The sequence below is a fragment of the Ambystoma mexicanum genome, chromosome 7q (assembly GCF_040938575.1).
Source record: "Ambystoma mexicanum isolate Mex_15411 chromosome 7q, UKY_AmexF1_1, whole genome shotgun sequence".
NCBI lineage: Eukaryota > Metazoa > Chordata > Amphibia > Caudata > Ambystomatidae > Ambystoma > Ambystoma mexicanum.
This window is the reverse complement of record NC_090941.1, coordinates 47,180,727-47,200,364: the sequence shown is the minus strand read 5'-3', so window position 1 is coordinate 47,200,364 and position 19,638 is coordinate 47,180,727. Positions and strand designations below refer to the sequence as shown.

The 19,638-nt window shown below is 45.8% G+C and overlaps 1 protein-coding gene across 7 annotated transcripts in view; it reads right to left on the bottom strand.

The window, feature by feature from the left end:
* The window catches only part of TRAPPC2 (trafficking protein particle complex subunit 2), a 400,579-nt gene that overhangs the window by 199,930 nt on the left and 181,011 nt on the right, over positions 1-19,638 (bottom strand). For all 7 annotated transcript variants that reach the window (XM_069640574.1, XM_069640575.1, XM_069640578.1 and 4 more), the window contains one exon: positions 14,109-14,251. In XM_069640574.1, the coding sequence (XP_069496675.1) occupies positions 14,109-14,251 (143 nt within the window). The remainder of the gene's footprint in view (positions 1-14,108; positions 14,252-19,638) is intronic.

The following is a 19,638-nucleotide window of genomic DNA, read 5'->3' as shown; positions in this document are numbered from 1 at the left end:
AATGAGCCCTTAATCCTTCAGGCGGATCCTTCCCTGCCAGTCTAACAATCCAAAATTGCCAGAATGATCCACCTGGATAAGGTCTGTTTTTGTAACAGCCTGATCCAGTTTGTGGCCTGTATAGCCAATGAAAAGCTGATCATCAATGCAGAGTTTTGATAGTCTAGATATATAAAAGCTCAGAGCTCTGCAGGGGTCCGGCCTATGTAACCTCTCCTCCTCCTTGCCAGGATGATGTGGGGGATAGAAAGAAGGTAAAGCAAATGTTCTGTCCTACATGAAAATCATAAATGATTTTTGGTAAGAATGAAGGCTTAACCCTCAGAATAACCCTGTCCTTATAGAAGATAGTAAAGGGTGGCTTTCATGAAAGTGCCAGCAATTCACTCACTCTACGGGCTGAAGTCAGAGCGACCAAGAGAATGGTTTTAAAAGTTAACCTTAATGGACAGGAGTGTAAAAGTTGAAAGGGTGCACACATTAGAAATGTTAGTACCAGATTAAGAACCAAACTAGAACCTGGAAAGGAGATAAGGGGAACAACATTGGTGAGCCCCTTTAGAAATGGGGTCACCAGTGGAATTTTGAAATATGAACATTCCTTGACGAGCGCCGCCAAATAGCCTTTAATAGTTCCAACCTGGAGCCCCAGATTGGCTAAGGATAGTAGAAAGGATAAAATATCTGTTTTTTTGCAAAGAAAAGGGTCTACATTCTTATCTTTGCACCAGCTGCAGAATTTGTTCTAACGGCAACGGTACAAGGACTTTCTTGCTGGCCTTATGGCCAAAAGAAAAATCTCCATTACATCATCGGGGAGGTCCCTATCCTTGTATCTCAGCCTTTCAGAAACCATGCATGAAGGCTGAGTATCTTAACCTCTAGTTGGAGAACCCAACACTCCTCTCGCGAGAGAAGGTCCTCTCTTTGTGGAAGACCCATTGGAGGACAGATGGACATGTCCAGAAGGTCCGGGTACCACGTCGCCCTGGCCCAATCCGGGGCAATTAGGATCATGTGTTTCCCGAACTTTCTCAACCTCCTGATCATGTGAGGAATGACGGGTATTGGAGCGAACATGTACTGGAGTGCCCCAGTCCACTACAAATGTGCCTCCTAGAGCTCCTCTTGGGGGACATTCTCTGGAGCAGTACAGTTTGCACTTCCGGTTAACACTGGTCGCAAACAGACCCACTTGAAGGGTTTCCAAAAGGGTGAAGATCTCTTGAAGGACTTCCTGTGCTAGTTCCTTCTCATGGGAGACTGCTCTGCCTGCTCAGAGCGTCCGCCACCGTGTCCTCTTCCTCGGCTAGGTGAACTGCCGAGAGATTCCTTCTTGAATTGCCCAGAACCAGAGCTGCATTGCCCCTTTGCACAGTGGTAGTGACCCTACACCACCTCTCTTGTTGAGGTAGTATATGGCCACTGTGTTGTCCGTCATTATCAGGACACTCTTTCCCCGTACAGAGAGCAGGAAGGCATTCAGCACTAGTCCGATTGCCCTTAGCTCCAAAAGATTGAAATGTAGTTTGGAGTTCGATGGAGACCAATGACCGCTGACTGTCAGATCATTGGTATGGGCTCCCCACCCCGTGAGTGAGGTGTCCGTCACTAGTGTTATCTCCGGCCATGGTTGCCAAAAGGTTTCTCCATTCAGAATATTGTCCTCGCAGGCCCACCACAGAAGATCCTGTGCAACCCTGCTTAGAACCTGAAGTAGGTCTGACAACTTTCCTGAGAACTGGGACCATTGAGTTCTGAGTGCCCATTGTAGGGATCTCATTCTCAGGCGGGCCTCTGACAACAGAAAAATGCAGGATGCCATGAGGCCGAGCAACCTCAAAGAAGGTTTTAAAATAAATAAATAAATAAATAAATAAACAAATAAAAAAATAAAAAATAAAATCGAAGGCTGGAAGACGCTGGGCACTGTAAAACTTCTTGACCATCTGCAGAAGGTCTAGAGCCCTCACCTCGGGTGGCGAGCTCTTCCCCAAGGAAGTATAGTACAGCTATGATGAACTGGAGCTTTTGAGAAGGTGCCATATGGGACATCTTGTAATTGAGGGAGAAGCCCAGCCTGTGAAGAGAGTGGCAGGTGACGTTGAGATGATGCAGGACTTGTTCGGGAGAACACGCCCTGATAAGCCAATCGTCCAGGTAGGGGGTAGACATGAATCCCCCCTCTCCCAAGACTTGCTGCCACCACCGCCATCAGTTTGGTGAAAACCCTTGGGGTGGAGGTCATCCCGAATGGCAGAACTCGAAACTAATCATGAGAACCGCCAACAGTGAACCTGAGGTATTTTCTGTGCTTGAGATGGATTAGCACATGAAAATAAGCATCCTGAAGTTCCAATGACACCATCCTATCCTGGGGTTGGAGGGCCTGAAGGATCTGAGAAAGTGTGACCATCTTGAACTTGTCCTTCCTGAGGAACTTGTCCAAGTATCTCAAGTCCAATATGAGTCTCAGTCCTCCGTCCTTCTTGGGTATGAGAACATATGGAGAATACAGGTATGAGAACATATGGAGAATACCATCGCTTGTGCCTCTCTGCTACAGGCACTGGCTCTATAGCACCTTTCTCTAGCAGGGTTACAATTTCTTGCACAAGGAGCGGATCCAGAAACTTCAAAGAGTGTCTCCACGGTGGATTGCTCGGAGGTCTCTGAATGAAAGGAAGGCAGTACCTGTGGGCTATGGCTTCCAATGCCCGAGCATCCAAAGTAATGTCGCGCCTTTTTCTAGATGTTGAGACACTCTGCCTCCCACTCAGAGCTTTTGAGGCGGCTGATGCAGTGGCTGTTGGTAAGTTTGCCCCCAGCCTGAGCGGGCTTCGCACCTCTCCCTCGTCCATGAGGGAAATCACCTTTGGCTTCTTTCACCAGCCATTACCATCGCTCTTCCCACTGAGGAGTAGTAGCAAAAAGATCTACCCCTCCAGGGTTGTCCCCTGAAACAAAAGGGCTGAGGCTGCCTAATGGCGGCACCTAAAGATTTGGCTGCCGCCTTTGAGGTCTGCAACTTCTCCAGGCTCTCGTCAGCCTTGTTGCCAAAAAGGTGAGACCCGTCAAAGGGCATGTTGAGGAGCATGGATTGCACATTCAGTGCAAAACCAGACTTCCTCAACCACGCAAATCTGCGTATAACGGTGCTAGTAGCCATGGTTCTGCTGATGCTGTCAGCAGAATACAGACCCGACTGAAGAGACTCACACATGGCTTTTTTGCCATCTCTAACTGTGGCCAAGAATCCGTCTAGTCCTTCCCCCTCGGGGATGTGCTCTGCTGCCATGGAAATGCAGTCCCATACAGTGAATGAGAATTTTGCAAGGGCACCAGTGTAGTTGGCAGACTTGAGCGCCATACTCCCTGCAGAAAATACTTTCCTTGCCCATTGATCTACTCTTTTTGTCTCTATTTGGAGGGATAGTAGGATAAACAACCTGTTTGGTTGTTGCGGTAGCTGCCTGTACCACAAGACTCTCTGGAGTGAGGTGTTTAGACAGGTAGTCGGGGTACCTACTGGACGGGTGGTATTTTTTGGTCAGATTCTTATTCACAGCCGGATTTGTCTCTGGCGTCTCCCAATTTGCCACCACCCTTTTTTGGAGATGATTGATGATGATGATTGATGATTTGCCGCCACCCTTTAATGATGGATGATATAAGACTACATCTAGGAAAATATGTATACAATGGGAGACCATAGGGGAGATGCTGTTCTGGAATTATTGTGTTAACACTAAAAGTATGCGTTTGTTAACAGCACTTTATACCATCTGGATGAAGGTGGAAGCCAAATTGGGTATATCTATATGAGCCTTGCCAAGATCTTCTTGGGACCAGCCTTCTATATGGAAATGAGATTTTAGGAAGGAGGTTTTAAAAATTGAAATTTGAAACACAACATTTGAACTAAGAGTCAAGACGATTTGTATTTGTTATATGGATAGTACAAAGAGATAATGAATTATATTATATCCTCTGAATCTTTGCATAATGTACTGTATTGTTTTTATATGAAGATATATATATTTTATTGTAACGTTCCTTTTATCTGTCATATGATTTATTGATAAGATGTATATGTGTAAAGTTTATTATTTAAACTAAATCACATTAAAGATACTATTATTATTTTGGAGAGCACTATGGAAAGTTAGTGGGGATCTATCTGTGGACCCTTATCCAGGATGTCCGTCAGATCATTCTTCTCAAATGGTAAAGGAGGCCTACTCCACCCGATGTAGTCTACCACCTTGGACATTAGCTGTCTATACAAAGCATCAGTGTGTTCCGCAGCCTCTGGTCTTCCAAAATCTAGCTCAGGTGAGTTATCCACCCCACTGGCCGTCTGTAAATTGTCAAAGGTCTTTCAACCTGGATTCCTCTGAAATGAAGCTTTGAGGTACATTTGGCGTATCAAATTGGAGACCAAAGGGTGCATTGTTGTCAGATGGTTCATTCTCCTCATATATTGGAGGTGAGAGATTTAAAATATTCTTTCCTTGGCAAAGGAACATAAGTTTTATCAGGTATTAATGGCTTGACAAATTTTTGATTCGACACTCGAGGGGTTGTTGATGCCTTCAATGGCACCAGAGGTTTAAATGGGGCGTAGACGGTACAGCTGGCTTCGAGGGCACAACCGACTTCGATGGTGCTGGCGTCGATGGCGCAGCTGGCATTGGTGGCGAAGCAGACACAGAAGTCGAGGGTTTCGCTGGTGTCGAGGGCGCAGCAGGCATTGGTGTCGACGACCTAGACTTGTGCTTGTGTTTTAGCCTCGAAGGATCCTTCGATGACTTGCCATCGACTTGAGGGCTTGAAGGCTCTTGATGTGGATCAGGCCTTCGTCCCGGGCTCGAGGGCCCGCAGGTTTTGGCTCAAGCCCTTTCCTTACCGGATTCTTTGGAAGGCGCGGTAGGAGCATGGCTTGTGGGTTTTTGCTTTTCAAATATTTTAAGCAATTCTGCTCTAAAAGCTTCCCATTCGGCCGGTGTGGAGTTTTTTTGTGGGGCAAGATACCCTCTCTGGTGAGGTATCCGATGACGAAGTCGAAGTAGAACTATTCTCCTCTTTTTGGACTTCCTCGACGACGATGAGGAATGGTGGCAGCCACTCCTCGACCTTTTAACTTTCTTCCTCCGAGGAAAGTCGCCTCTCGACTCATCGGTCCAAGTTTTCTTGGTTGGGGTAGATGGTTATTTTTTGGGGTTTCGACCTACCGCCAATTTCCCATTTCTCTCCTTCAGGGCCTTTCCGGTCAAGGACTGCCACTTAGAGCAGGCCGTGGTCTTATGCTCCACCCTGAAGCACCACAGACATATGGTGTGGATCGACCAACGACATTTTCGAGCCAGTCTCGACACTTCTTATACCTGGTCGTCGGTGTCGAAGAAAACAAACTTGTGAGCAATGAAGCACGCCGTATTTTTAGAAGCAATAACATTTGCAGAAATACAGTACTGAAGCCAACAGACGCTGCACGTGCTATATATACCTTTGATGACATCATCCTCGAGACGGAGGCCCTCGAGGGACATTGAGTCGACTGCATCGACGCACAGCGCACTCTGCCGAAAAATGTTTTCCGAAGCAGCTGAAGCTGGATATCGAATATCAAAGATGAGGAAAGCGTGGGAGGGTGCAATCCATTCAAAATGCATCCCATAAGCAGTGTTAGTGGCCACACATCTTCTGAGATCTACAGCAGCTGGAGCCGATGGATGATATAGGCTTGCTGGGCTGGAGACAACGAGTTGCAGCAGTCAAGCCTGCTCAATACCAACGAATACAACACCAAAGGGCAAAGGTTCGCCGGAAGGAAGGGCAGAACCTTTAGTACTCTGAGATGGAAGTAGCCAGATTTGCATAGCGAGCTAACATGAGCTGGACTACTGGAAAAGGTAAAGGACAGGAGCCGAGTTCAGAGGGCCAGAAGACAGAAGACCAGAGCGATAAAAGAGTAAAGGAGGAAAGAGAACCCCGCGGGAGAGGCACAAGGACCCACTACTAAAATCTCAGTTTTATCCCCATTAAGTTTCAGCCAGTTGCTCGCCATCTAGTCACTCACTGCCGCCAGACACCTGCAGCTGAGGCACTGTATCCGGCTTGGCACGATCCAGGCGGACGATGATTTGGGTTTCATCAGCGTAGGAGTACGATCGGAAGCCGTGCGAACAGATGAGGAGCAAAAGAAGCCGAATGTAGATATTAAAAAGTGTGGAAGACAGGGCAGAGCTCTGTGGGACGCCACAAAGTAGTTGTTGGGAACAGGAAAGACCCCAAAGAAAGAACTTGTGACCCATCTGTCAAAAATAACGAAAACCAAGCAAGCACCTGACCAGAGGCCAGCCAGCAGAGTGGGGTGATTCACAGTGTCAAAAGCTGCTGAGAGGTCTAACAGAATCCGAGGCCCCACCAACTTCGTTCTGGATTGCCAACACTGTGCTCGCTTTCTTCTGCTGCGACCACTCCAGCTACAGTGCCATCTAATGGCCTGCAACGAAGGGGGCCTTTTAAGCCTCTCTGCTTCCCTCAGGTGTGGGTCATTAAGCTTAACAGGCCGACTACTACTGCAACATTGATCTTCAGCCCTCTTCCTCGTACCAGTACTTAGGGGATTATGGGACTTGTAGTCCCCATCAACACAAAGTTTTAACTTCCTATTATTAAATGTAGATTTATTTCCCTTAAAGGCATTTAAGGAAAACTCACAAGAGTTCACTTGTAAAGAGGAAGGTGGTTTGTTTCCGCTATTATTTATAGGTTTCCTTTCACTGTACCTATGAGAATAAAGGGGGATTTTTACCCTTCGAAGTCTCAAATGGTCGCTCTTTCTTTGTGGTATTTAAAGATGTCACACCAGCTTTGCCCACATCAGATTTAATATGTGGTGCAGGTACATCATAATGACAATAAGCCATCACTGGTCTTGGTACCTTTAAAACGTTCTTCCCTTTCAAGGAAAAATATTGTCTCCTCCAACAGGATTTCCTCACTACCCTGGGCCTGGTCTTCTCTCAGGTGATCCTCCCACAGTACACCACACCAAAAGTCAGGAAGAGTCTGCCTTTCCGTGGCCACCTGGGAGGAGACTTTAGGCAGGATTTTAGTGAGGGATCCGCAGGATTCATAACATGAGACGAATACTTAGTCTCACTCTGCTTATCACTTCATTTTCTACTGGGACGAGAAGGATGAGTCCAACAAGTATTCTCACTTTGCTGATCACTTCGTATATTACTTTAACAAGTATGATTACACCAATTGTTATATTAGTTCTTGGGACTGTGGCTATTATTGTTACGCAAATGGTTATCGCTTCTCTCCCTAGGTCTCCCAGGTTACCTCCCTTGTATTGGGGCCGCACCACTAGGTCGGCTTTCTCCTCTTTCGCTGCTCTCCATCTGGTCAGGACGGTCTGTGTGCTCGGCTCCCCTGACACGGTGTACTTCTTGGTAGGTGGTATCGGCTACAAGAGGGGTTTCCACTCTCTCCCAGTCTCGGCCACCAATTCTCTGTGCTTCTCTCTCTCTCAGACATACTTTGGCATGCGTCTGGTAAAACGGTATCGGCTCAGAGAGGCCTCTCTCTCCCAGTCTCGGCCACCGCGTCTGGCTTGCATGTCCCTCTTGGGACTACCTTCCAGCTGACAGAATATCTCTGGTCTGTCCTTGGAACAGTGTGCTCAGACACTTGGTCCTTTGAGATTTTCCCCTGCTTGGGAAGTAGCGTTCCCTCAAGTATACCAGCGTCCCTCTCACAGCTGGTTTGGAACTCCAGGGTCTCTCACTCTTTTGCTGGCTCTCCACCCACTGTTATGACGTTGCTCTGGATCTTCGCCAGCGTCTTGTTGAAGTCCGTCTTTAGTTTGAGTCATATTCGGTATGAATGGCTTGGGTTTCTTTGTCGCAGTACCAGGTAGGTACTTCTCTTTAGATTACATATCACAGTAGCATATGTACTACACAAATGCTTCCTGCTTCTTTCAGCAGGCTTGCTATTGGAGGAGTGTGGGTTGAGGTGGAAAGGGAGTTCATCGGAACGCAAGTCCTTGTCCCCATGGAAGGTGGGGTGGGGTGGGGAATCTCTTACGGTGAGGTCCTGCTTGCCGCTACCCCTAGGGAGTGTATTGCATAGCAGGCTCACCTCCTTAGCCTCACAAGGAAAGGAGAAGTGACTGAATCACTCAACTCGTCACAGCCCCTACATTTCTTACTGCATAGCTCACCCTTTTAATTTGAATCGTAGATTAAACTCAAGGTCTGTTAGGGATTGGTCCACTCTCGTACCTTATGCAAGACTAGGTTCATATGGAGAAGTATTTAAAAAACTAAACCTAGGACACCCCGTTGTGTTTGTGGAGGCCAATAAAACCTGGGAGTTGTTTAGTCCAATCTTATTTACTGATTTCTTTGACCGAGCCAGAAAGGACAGGTTTTGTTTCCTACACTGGACCATATTTAATAAAAGGTGTTGAACTATATTTTCTATGTCACGATTATTCTGATCTCAAAACAGGCGGGAAAATGGGTTGTCACATTAACTGTTTCAACATTAATGTAGCATGTGCCACCTCTTCAGTCATTGGCTGCTGTTTGCTATTTAAGTGGCCAGGTGAGGAGATGTAGGTCCATATCAAATATGTTGATCGACACCAGGATGGCCCTCTGTTTCTGGGAGAACCCTTTACAACCAACTCTTGACTGGAGATCTTCCCAGGAGCTAGTTTCTGCCACCAAGTATTTTCCTCATTCGAGACTCTCCCCTGTAGGCCCTCAGCATGTTTCTGTATGGCAGATAGTTTAAAGAGGATGGCCTTGGTGAAGGACCATGCGAGGCAGAGGGAATGGATAATCCTGGAGCAAAAAGACCCTGACAGACGCTCTCCTAGTTCCACTCTCGACAATTCAACCAATTGAGCAAATTGCTCCAGTTATGAACGCTTTGTAAAGTTTATTTTGCAAAGTGGACAAACTCTTTCCCAGGCCAATTACTTGGGACAGGCAAACTGGGAAACGGCCCGGGCAGAGCTGGTGGCAAAGGGCACAGCAGGGGCAGCTAATTTAAATCTGACACCTGGGAGAGTGGTTTGAGCAGCAGCATTACACACCCTGAGGCCGGGGCCAAAAGCCTGCCCTGCCCAGATCCTTCTTACCACCCCACCCTTTCATGCAGCCAATAGCTACATTCTCTGCTCCGAGTTTGTGTAAGAAGGCATCCATCCTCCAAATTAGCATCCATTTGGAAACTAAACATGCCTTAAAAGCCCCCAAACCTGGGGCAGTACAATTACGTGTGCATAGCACTGGCAATGCAAGAGTGTAGGGGTGGGAGCTTATGGTGGACTAAAATATTTTCTTTTGCCACCTCATTCAAAAGGACCATAGAATGCCTGCAGGAGTATGAGGTTGTAGGGGCAGGGGTGGGAGACCGAAATTAATGTCCAAAGGAAGGCATAATATAGTAGCAATGGCGGAATTGGCATTCATTTATGATATTGTAGCAGGTAATTATGCTCATATTCCTTTTTGTTGAATGTTTTAGGGGATCAAATGAGTGTCTCCATTTCGCCTCAACACCACTGGGCTTTCTTTTGAAAATATGTTTTTTAATCCAGTTGAAAAGAAAAGAAAGAACACAACACCCATAATGCATTGATCTGTTACATGAAAGTAGAGGACTGGAGGACATGTGCTCAGGTGACATGGAGTCCCCTTACAAAACTATGCTGTTTACTGCGTGGCAAAAAATGTTTAATAAAGTAGGGAACAAAAGCTATATTTATACCCATTATGCTTGTTGCTGCCCTTGACAAAGAGGGCTAGGAGTTGGAAAAGTATTGATGAATTGAACATTGATGGGGGGGTGGGGGAGATTGTGCTGAAGGGGATTACTCTTGGGCTTGTAATGTGTCCAAGAGTCATATATAAGAGAGAGAGAAAGAAAGAGAAAAAGAGAAAAAGGGAGGGAAAGAGGGAAAGAGAGAAAGAGAGAGAGAAAGAAAGAGAAAGACACCAAGCTACCATCATTTTCTTGGTTTTGCTATGGTATGTTCACATTCAACTTATTAAAAAGGTACTGTCATTATACATTAAGCTACTCGCCTCATTGTCTGATAATCCCACGAAATGCCAGCTTTTGCTCTGCAATTTTAATTTGGCGATTTCTATAGAGCTTCATGTAGATGGACCACTTCTAAACTCTGTATTAATCTGTGTTATTATTGCTCACTGATGGTTTTTTCGATTCATCGCCCTGAGAACGATGAAGGGCCCCAGTCAGTGCAATCAGGGTTTCAACCCTGTTGCATGGCATTGCCCCATTCCCAAAATAAGCATGTTGCATATTAACTATCCATTCGGCATATAACCGTTTGCCTGAAGTTAACATTATAGGCCCAGGAACTTACATCATCAGGTAGCTATTGCCATCAAATGTTTAAGTACGAATTACATTTTCTAGCCATTACAATCCTAGGTCTCATTATATTCCAGGTTTTCCCATTAAATGCTCATGCACTCAAACCATTTGGCAGGTGTTATACTTAGCCTCGGTACTCGGATCATAATGCAACAGGACTGTTTCAAGTCCTAGCCTAAACTTCCCCAATAGTGCTTTGAAGTAGTATAAAGGCACACTTTTATGTGCCCTAAGCCTTACCCTATAAAGCTGGGAACTGCCTCCTTTTTCACCACCACCTCAATGTTTCTCTTTATTTTATCTATCAGACATTTTCAGAAACCACAAGACAAATCAAAAAAGTAAAACTAAAACGGTTATATTGGCCATGTGACAATCCTACCGTGCAAGTGCATGAAAAGGTGGTAGGTGGAGGGAGAAGTGAAGAGTGGGGTGCCCCCAAGGGTGAGGGGTAGGGGGGCAGGCAAGTGCCAGGAGAGGGTGTGGGGGGGGGATACAAGGGGAAGATGAGTGTGGTGGAAAGGGAGGGCCAAGGTGAGCTTGTCTGGAAAAGGGGGCCTGAGGGCCAGTGCTGAGAAGGATGCTTGGGGGACGTCTAGCCCCTGAATGACCTTGAAGGGACCAGGGACCAGTTGCAGCGGCAGATTGAGAGTTAACACAGGAGGGGATGACGGAAGTAAGAGGAGAAAGTCTTGAGAAAGTTTCCAGAACTTAAGAAGATCTGGCTCAAGTCTGAGGGGGGAGGGAGGCCGTTCCAGAGAGAGGAGCCAGCCGAGGAAAGGGATCTACCTCCCACTCTCTGCTTGGAGAATCTGCAGAGAGTTGGAGCCAGAAGACCGAAGGACTCTGGCCGGGAGGTATTTATGGAGGGAAAGCTGGATGTAAAGAGGTCCCAGGCTCCAGAAGGCCTTGTGGATGATGCAAAGGGTCTTGAATTTGATCCTTGCGGTCAACGGGTGCCAGTGGAGAGATTTTAGAGTTGGAGAGATGCGGTCCCTGAGCTTGAGTCCAAGGATAAGTCTTTCAATCCTATTCTGGATTAGTTTAAGGGGGCGAATGGAGGAAAAGGGCAGGTTGAGGAAGAGGCTGTTGTAGTGGTCTATCCTAGAGCGAACTGGGGCTCTGGATACGTTAAGCTTCTGGGGGAAGATGAGGAAAGGTAGAATGCCACAGAGGAGATGTAACTGGAAACTGGACTTCTCGGCAAGGTCCATAATGTGAGGAGAGAAAGAGAGATGAGTCAAAGATGATCCCAAGGTGTTTTGCATCACAAGTGGGTGAGGGGAAGAGGACCCTGGGAGACTGGCCAGGGGGGGGTGGGGGGGGGGAGGACAAGGAGCAGGCGTCCCGATGAGAAAGATCTCAGTCTTACTGGCATTCAAGCAGAGATCATTGGCAGAGCACCATGCCTGAATAACAGTCAGGGAGTCCGGTATGAGGGAGGAGGAGGTAGGGGAAGGCAGCTTGAAATAAAGCTGTGTGTCGTCTGCGTAACACTGGAAATGAGGGGAGAAAGTGGAGATCAGTTGGGCCAGAGGAGCCAGTTAGATATTTAAGAGCCATGGTGGTATGATAGAGCCCTGAGGGACGCCACAGGTAGAGTGTAAGGTGGAGGAGAGAAAAAGGAGCCATTTGCACTTGGGAAGGTCTGTTTGAAAGGAAGGCCAGCCACACCAGTGCCCCGTCTGATGCCAAGGGTATCATGGAGACGGTTTATGAGGATGGAGTGGTTGACTGTGTCAAAAGCAGAAGAAAGGTTGAGTAGCATCAGGACAGAGGGAGTATTAGAATCTAGGATAGAGAATAGGTCTTCACGGGTGTTCGGGAGAGCAGTGAAACCAGACTGGTGGTCATGGAGGCAGCGGGCCATTTCGGTGTGGAGGGTTGGTTGGGGGGTGACCAGTTTCTCCATGAGTTTGCCCAAAAAAGGGGTGATAGAGATAGGCCGATAGTTAGCCGGGCAAGACGGGTCAGCAGACGGGATTTCTTTAGGAGAGTGTGCACAAGAGAGTGCTTAAGGGGTCGAGGGAAGGAGCCAGTGGCAAATGAGTGGTTGCAGAGGTCAGCCAAGGCTGCACCGAGAGAGGCGATGTTGTCCTTGATGGTTCTAGAAGAGCAGTGGAGCACCGGTTTAGAAGAGACTTTCATAAAGCGGACGGACCACTCTAGAGATCTCATCAGGTGCAATGGGAGAGAAAGAGGAGAGTATGGGGGGAGGAGGGGTAGTAGAGGGTGGCCAGGGGAGGCAAGAGAAAAGGGGGCAGAAGCAGAGCAGAGTTTTGGAGAAAAAGTGGGTGGCCAGTGAGGAGCAGAGGGACTGGGAGGGAGGCGGCAAGTTCCTTGCAGGTTTTAAAGAGTTCAGCTGTGTTATTTGTGGCCCCAGAGATGCAGGCTTGGACATGAGCCCTCTTCCTGGAGCAGATGGAGAGAGGGTATTGCTTTTGGAGTAGGCGGCAGGCCAGTTTGTCCGAGGATGAGCTAGATGCCTGCCTGCCACTTCCGCTCTGCACTTGTGTTTCAAAGCGGACAAGTCGGAATCATACCAAGAATTGCATTTGGAGGCAGGCTTCATGCAGATACTCATGACAGGGGCAAGGATGTTCAGGGTGTTAGAGATAGAGAGATGGAGGTTAGCTAGAACAGAGACAGAAGGAGAGTAATGAAGGGGCAGAGGAGGGATGAAAGAGGCAAGTGCAGCAACTGACCCATCTTACCTGGAGCACTTGGAATAGCCTCTGAGTGCTGTGTTCATCAGCTAACGAGGGCTATTGCCTCTTGTAACACAAAATTGTTGGAAAAATATATTATGCAGCAGCATCTAGGAAAGTGCCCTTCATTTACACAATGAACATAAACATGGTAAGTAAATTAATTTCCAATATTGTTGAATCATTGTCTACTTATTAGTTTTAATTACAAGTCAAAAAGTTTTTTTAAATTGCGATGATTTTGTAGAGGGAGTGCAGTGCGTGCAGCAATGGAGGGAGGGGAGGCATGTTATGGCGTTTTGCCCAGGGCCCAGTATTGCCTAGAAAATGCCCTGCTCTTTGCTTGCTCAAATGGTCTATCAAGTTAGATATTTATCACTGCACTGCCTTGGTGGAATCCCAGTGCGGTCCTGAAAAACATTTTCTGAACATTATACCATGCCATGTCCTTTTTCTGCAGCGATGAATAGACATTATTCTGTTGCTGCTGTTTTACTGTAAACTGAGCAATCCCGATTACCTTTCCCTAAGGATGGTCCTATTCTGAAAAGTGTGGAACTAGAAATCCACCCAAAATTGTACATTTAACCAAAATGTTTTCTTTTAAAAATACAAATATAAACCACCATAAAGTATACTTGTACAGAACATAGATTGTGCATTATAGTGCAGGTAGTTACAAAAATGTAAGAATACCCTTTAAAAAAATATCCATTCACCCAAAAAGAGGTCACAAAATTGTCACAGCCGAAATAGAAATGCACAGCAAACATACAGTAATTGCCGGATTTAAGAAGGAAATTCGTTTGAGATGAGCAAACCAGCTTTACCTAGATGTGAATGTGCCAGTATATGCTCCAAGGAACTCCATTATCAAATTATTTAGATGTCCTCTCAAAGTACTAGTAATAAGTGCATTTTATCGTACATATTCCTTCATTTCATTCGATAAGAAAAAGGATATGTCCTGCTGTAACAAATGCGGAGACAAACCATTCATTGAATTTATCCACCGTCTTCAGGTACATATTGCTGGACAACCACATATTCTCATCAACGAGGTCGAGTGCTGCGTGTGCTATGAACTGATTAAGGTGACGATGATCATCCTACATTTGAACAAAGAAAAACAAAATGTTTAACGGAAATCAAACAGCAGCATGCAAATCTGGCTATCGGCTTTGGATTGTGAATAACGTGACTTTGTAGGACCTGAAATATAGACTCAAATCAAAGATATCATCAATTGAAGGACTCAACTGTCTAACCTACATTATTGTTTTTTTTTAATGTATACTCCTCCCACCACCCCACCCCCCACCACCACTACAACTTCCACCCAGCTTACCCTAGGACATATCCTAGGGAAAAAGTTCATAGAAAGTGATAGGTGTGGTAGGTCAGAATCAGGAGACTGACAGAGGTAGCATTCCTAAAATTTCTATTAATGGAAAATGAAGGCTTAAGCTCTTCCTAAACCCACATATACAAACCCTACTCTGGAACCGAACAATTAAAGGGGTACTCTTCTGGAGGCCAGGAAGTATAACATATATAGAGTCCTCAGTCCAGAATCTAATTTAACCTAGTTCCTGTCCCTACCTCTCAAAAGGAAAGAACAAACTAACACATGCTTTGGGGACTGCCCAATGAAAGGGGTGGCTACTGGCTTCCAACCCTCACATAGGCCTTTGTCTAGGTTTACAGGTTCAGTCATACAGTTTGTCTCCTGCTGGATGGCCGTCCCGGGGCTCAAGTCAGGTCTCTTTGGTTTTGTTCCCACTCTAGGTTTCTCAGTCTCTCTCCCTTCAGCGAGTCTTTAGACATTCCTATCTCTCTACTTGGGGGTTCTTTCAGTCTCTTCCGCACTCTGTGGAACTGCTCCTGATCACTCCCTGCTCCGGAACCTCTCAGCTCATTTCGGGGCTTGGTGGCTCTCTTCCCCAGCCCGGGAGTTCTCGGTCTCCTTTCCCACTCTACGGCTTCTCTCCCTCTTCCTTGCTTTGCTGCCCACCTCCCGGGTCACTGTACCCACTGCCTACCTGCTATAGACAAGCTCTGCTCCTCAGGAGTGTTTGAGTCCTCTGGGCCTTTTCTCGCTATAGATTCGCTTACGTGACTCGTCAACTGGGTTCTGCGTGGACAGTTGGCAATTCCTCTATCCCGCTTGCTCCATGCGGGGATCCTTTGGCGGGTTCTGCCCGGTGTTTGCGTTGGCTTTGTGGGGTACTTTGTACTCGTCTGCGCGGTCTGTCAGGATTCTTCCTGTTACCGGTCTGCTGCATTGTGCTGCACGCCCATAGCGCAGACCATTGGCCAGGATGCAGAGTCTGCTGTTCCCGCTCCACTTGCGGCACACCTCCTCTGGGCGTTGCAGCGAAGTCGAACTCCACAGGCTATGCAGAGCGGCTCTTCGGATTAATTCTTGCAATGATGTTCCTCCAGGGGGCTGGTCCATTTCCTTCTCTGCCATCTTCCAAATGGACTGGGGGTAGTGCAGGCCAGGCGCCGAGCTAGACATTGCAAAAGGGGTTGCAGGGTTATCATACACTTTTTTTATTTGTTATTTATAATGCACCTATACAGCAAAAGGTGTTACAAGGAGCACACACACCTTAGTTCCCACATATTACATAAAGGTGTTATGGGGGACTTGTACCCCTCTCTGGGGTTTTCTTGTCCTCTAAGGAGGACGGGTGTCACCTCCACTTACCCGATCCCATTGGGGTGTTAAGCATGGGGAGAGACAATCTCCTTGGAATTGTCACACAGGGTTGAGCATGTGGAGGTATTAACTCTATGTACTCATGGAACAGTACAGAGGAGTGCTTTCTGGTGAGAAAATTAGATTTTGAAATCGGGTATCAGAGTGCTCCCCCCCAGCCTCCCTCAATACCAGTGCTGCCAAGGAAGCAAACTGTGGCTAAAACGCAAATTGAGAGAAATTATTAAAATACCCTACAGCGCCTGGATACCACTGGAGGAATCTTAAATATGTGCATCCTGTAAACCTAGAGATTCTTGATGCCTTCAAAGCCTTGCAGTTGCTGTAAATCCTAGCATGGAAGCCAGAATGATAGCATAGTGGTTGGATAAGAGATTCCATCAAACTGCTTTGGAGAATCAATAGCATAGAGCTAATTTGTTTTGCTCAGGGAGAGCCTCACTAATAAAATGTTTTGGTGATGTGATTAACTGCAGAGAAAACTTAAATTGAATGCGTGCAACACCTACCATCTGGTCAGTAGAGTCAGATGAACTACAAAGTTAATATTTGTTTGGGAAAAGACTTGCTTGTTACACCTTCTTTGTGATGCAGAATTACCATTTTTATTGGACACGAGTGAAGAGAATTTAAGTACAACTATTCTGTATAATATTTAGCCCACGTCTGTATCTTTTTTTTTTAATTGATTTAGCTGAACTAATTCAACTTAACAATATAAAACAAAATCCTCATGTAAAAGAACAAGCATTTTCAATTCAACGTATATATATTCAAAACACGAAAAAGGCAAATACCAAAACACTTAAAAAAAAAAAAAAATCAATAGACTTTTTTTTAAAAAAAAGACCACAGATTTTTAAATACCAAAACTCTAAATCATACATGTCTAACACTGTGGCCAGGTATTCTCCAATTTTCAGTCCTCTTAATTTCAGTTCTCTTAGAAACTCAATTGCTCTAATTCGCAGATGTGTGAGGAGGCCTGAATGAATCATAAGCCATAAAAGTTCAGGCGATGGTTCACGATATTCCTTCAAAGCTATCTTGAAATGCTTAGCTCTGATCTGTTAAAGCCAAGCACTCCACCATAAAATGCCGTAAAGACTTTCTGCTCATCCGGTTTGCAAAAACGACACATTTTCATAAGATTTTTATCAACATGCGCTTAGCTTGTATTTCTCTAGTGTTCCAAAGGCTAAAACGTAGTCTCATGAAATCACGTCTGTGTAACTCATAAGGAGCTTGCATTTGGCTCGTGTTTGTATCCAGTCAGTCTGAAAGAGTTTTCGGGTTTTGGGTGAGAACTAGCAGAGAGACATCACTCGCCGCTAGGGCATGCACTACCAACTTACGCCATTGTGAAATAAACTCGTCTCTAGAGTAAAACACGTATTAGCCAGCATGCCCACAACCATGGGAGACTCAAGTGCTAAAATGCACTTTCTAAACATGGCTACTACTTGCCACGGATAACGAGCATATAGCGAAATCAGTCCCCAATTCGTTGCGAATCCATGCTAAAGGAACACATTGTGGCAAGTGAAGTACACTGTGCCAAAATTGCCCGTCCACGTTTGCCCAAATTTCTTCTGAAAGAAGAGGTTTTGTCTCGGAAGCGTACAGACAGGAGCCTGGAATGCTTTGCCACTATTTATAAGAAAAACCGAACATCATCTTGAATTTAGAAAGCAGCTAAAAACAGTGTTTTTCAACCAGTATGATTAATTATTTTAGTAGCTTGAGCTTCATACTCTTATCTCTCGGCACCTGGATGCCTAGGGGCTTTGGCACGATACAAACAAAATAACATAACAGAAGAATGGGAGTGACTTTTTGTAGGTAATGATTGATTGCTGGTATCAAGGAATATTTGCCGTACTTTTCGTGGATCATGTTAGCTTGAGAAATGGCAGTTGTTACCTTTGTTTACAGTATCTCGATATAGATCTTTAGATTACCTTGGTTTGCAATAACAGAACCTAGGTACATATATTGCTGGAAAGCTTCTAAAGTAACGCCTCTTGAGGACCATGTGTGTGTTTTTCTTCTTATGCTTTAATATATTGCATTTCATGACCTTTGTTTTAGATAAATTGATCGTAAGAGAATTTGCTTGAGTATAGGTGTTCAAGGCATCAAGTAGTTTCTGTAAACCCTTGGGAGTTTGAGATTAAAACTAAGTCATCAGCATATACTAATGATGTTATTGCTTGATTGTGCATCCGAGCAGCATCAGTGATGACATTCTGAAAAGCATCACCTATGTCTGACACAATAAAATTAAAGAGGGACGAGGCTAGGGTACAACCGTGCCTCAGCCCTCTGTGAATTTCGATCGGTGCAGACAGTGTTCCATCCAATGATAATCTTACTCCGATGGTGCTCCTGTGATGTAGGTCTCTGATCAAGGAAACTATATATCCCGGGCAACCCTTGGAGATCAATTTCCTGAGCAGCAGCTGTCTCAATACCGAGCTGAATGCAGCTTGGAGGTCTACAAAGACCAAATACAGTGGCTGCTTCAGAATGGCACGGTGCCAGATGATGGATGACAACATTAGCACATTTACAGATTTACCCAATCCTGATACAAAACCGGTTTGGAACGGATCGCATTGAAGATGATCTGAGGTCCATTTGGTAAAATTTCTGAGGATGAAGTTTGAGAATATTTTTCCCTGAGCATCAAGAAGGGCGATCGGCCTATAGTTTGCCGGACTAGACCGATCACCCCTCTTGAATATTGGGACAAATCACCAAAGAACACCAAGTAGGAGGGATTGCATTTTGTGGGATATATTGACCCACTCAACAGCATTGCCTCACATCACTAAGCTGCATTTGCGCAAGAAACAGCAACCTGGCTGCGCTGGCTTCTGTGCGCACCAGGACCTCAAAACTGCATTTTGGCAGAAACAAAAAAATGGCTGCACCATCCTGCATAGCACACTTCAGGCAAAATGGAACAAGGCGACACACTGAAAAGTATGCCAGTTCCATAGGAACCATAGAAATTCATAGTATACCTTGCCTTGCTTTGTTCTATCCCAATCTTTGAGCTATCCTATTCTGACCCTGATATCTTGTTAAAATTGTCAGCATGATATGTGAAACCCTGCCTCTGATTCCTAGTGTTATCACCGATTTTCTCTTCATTTTTGTTTTGCTAGAACATAAGCCAGTAGCGATTTTGATAAAATAAATTAATTTTCCATAAAGGAAAAGAGGTACACCATGTGAAGAGTTACAACGACCGCGTAACTGGAGATTCACGGGTGGCATTCTCTTTTTCTTAATCATTAAATCCAGTTTAAGTCAAATTTGCAATCCATTTTAAAGCCGTTTTTCTGTTGCTGGTCTGCTCTATTTTCCTAAAAACAAACAGACTATGGGGGTCATTATGACCTTGGCGGTAAGGGGTTAACGGCGAATGGTGCCAGAGCAGTCAACCCCTTGCCGCCCGAGTCTGCTCGAGGGAACCGCAAAGGGCGCCTGGTAAAACCAGGTGCCCTTAGCGGTTCCCGCTAGCAGCCAGGGCGCTAACAATGGGCCAGTTATTAACAGGCCCGTTGTTAGCTCCCTCCCCATTGAGCCCTATGGGGGCTCGAATGGGGATGTACCGGGTCCGGAATCCTCAAATGAGGAATTACCGGGTCCTCCAATGTTGGAATGGCCCGGTAATTCCTCATTTAAGGAACCCGGACCCGGTACCCGGTAAGGGGGTAAATATGCCACAAATTGCGGCATGGTTACCTCCAAGGTCATAAT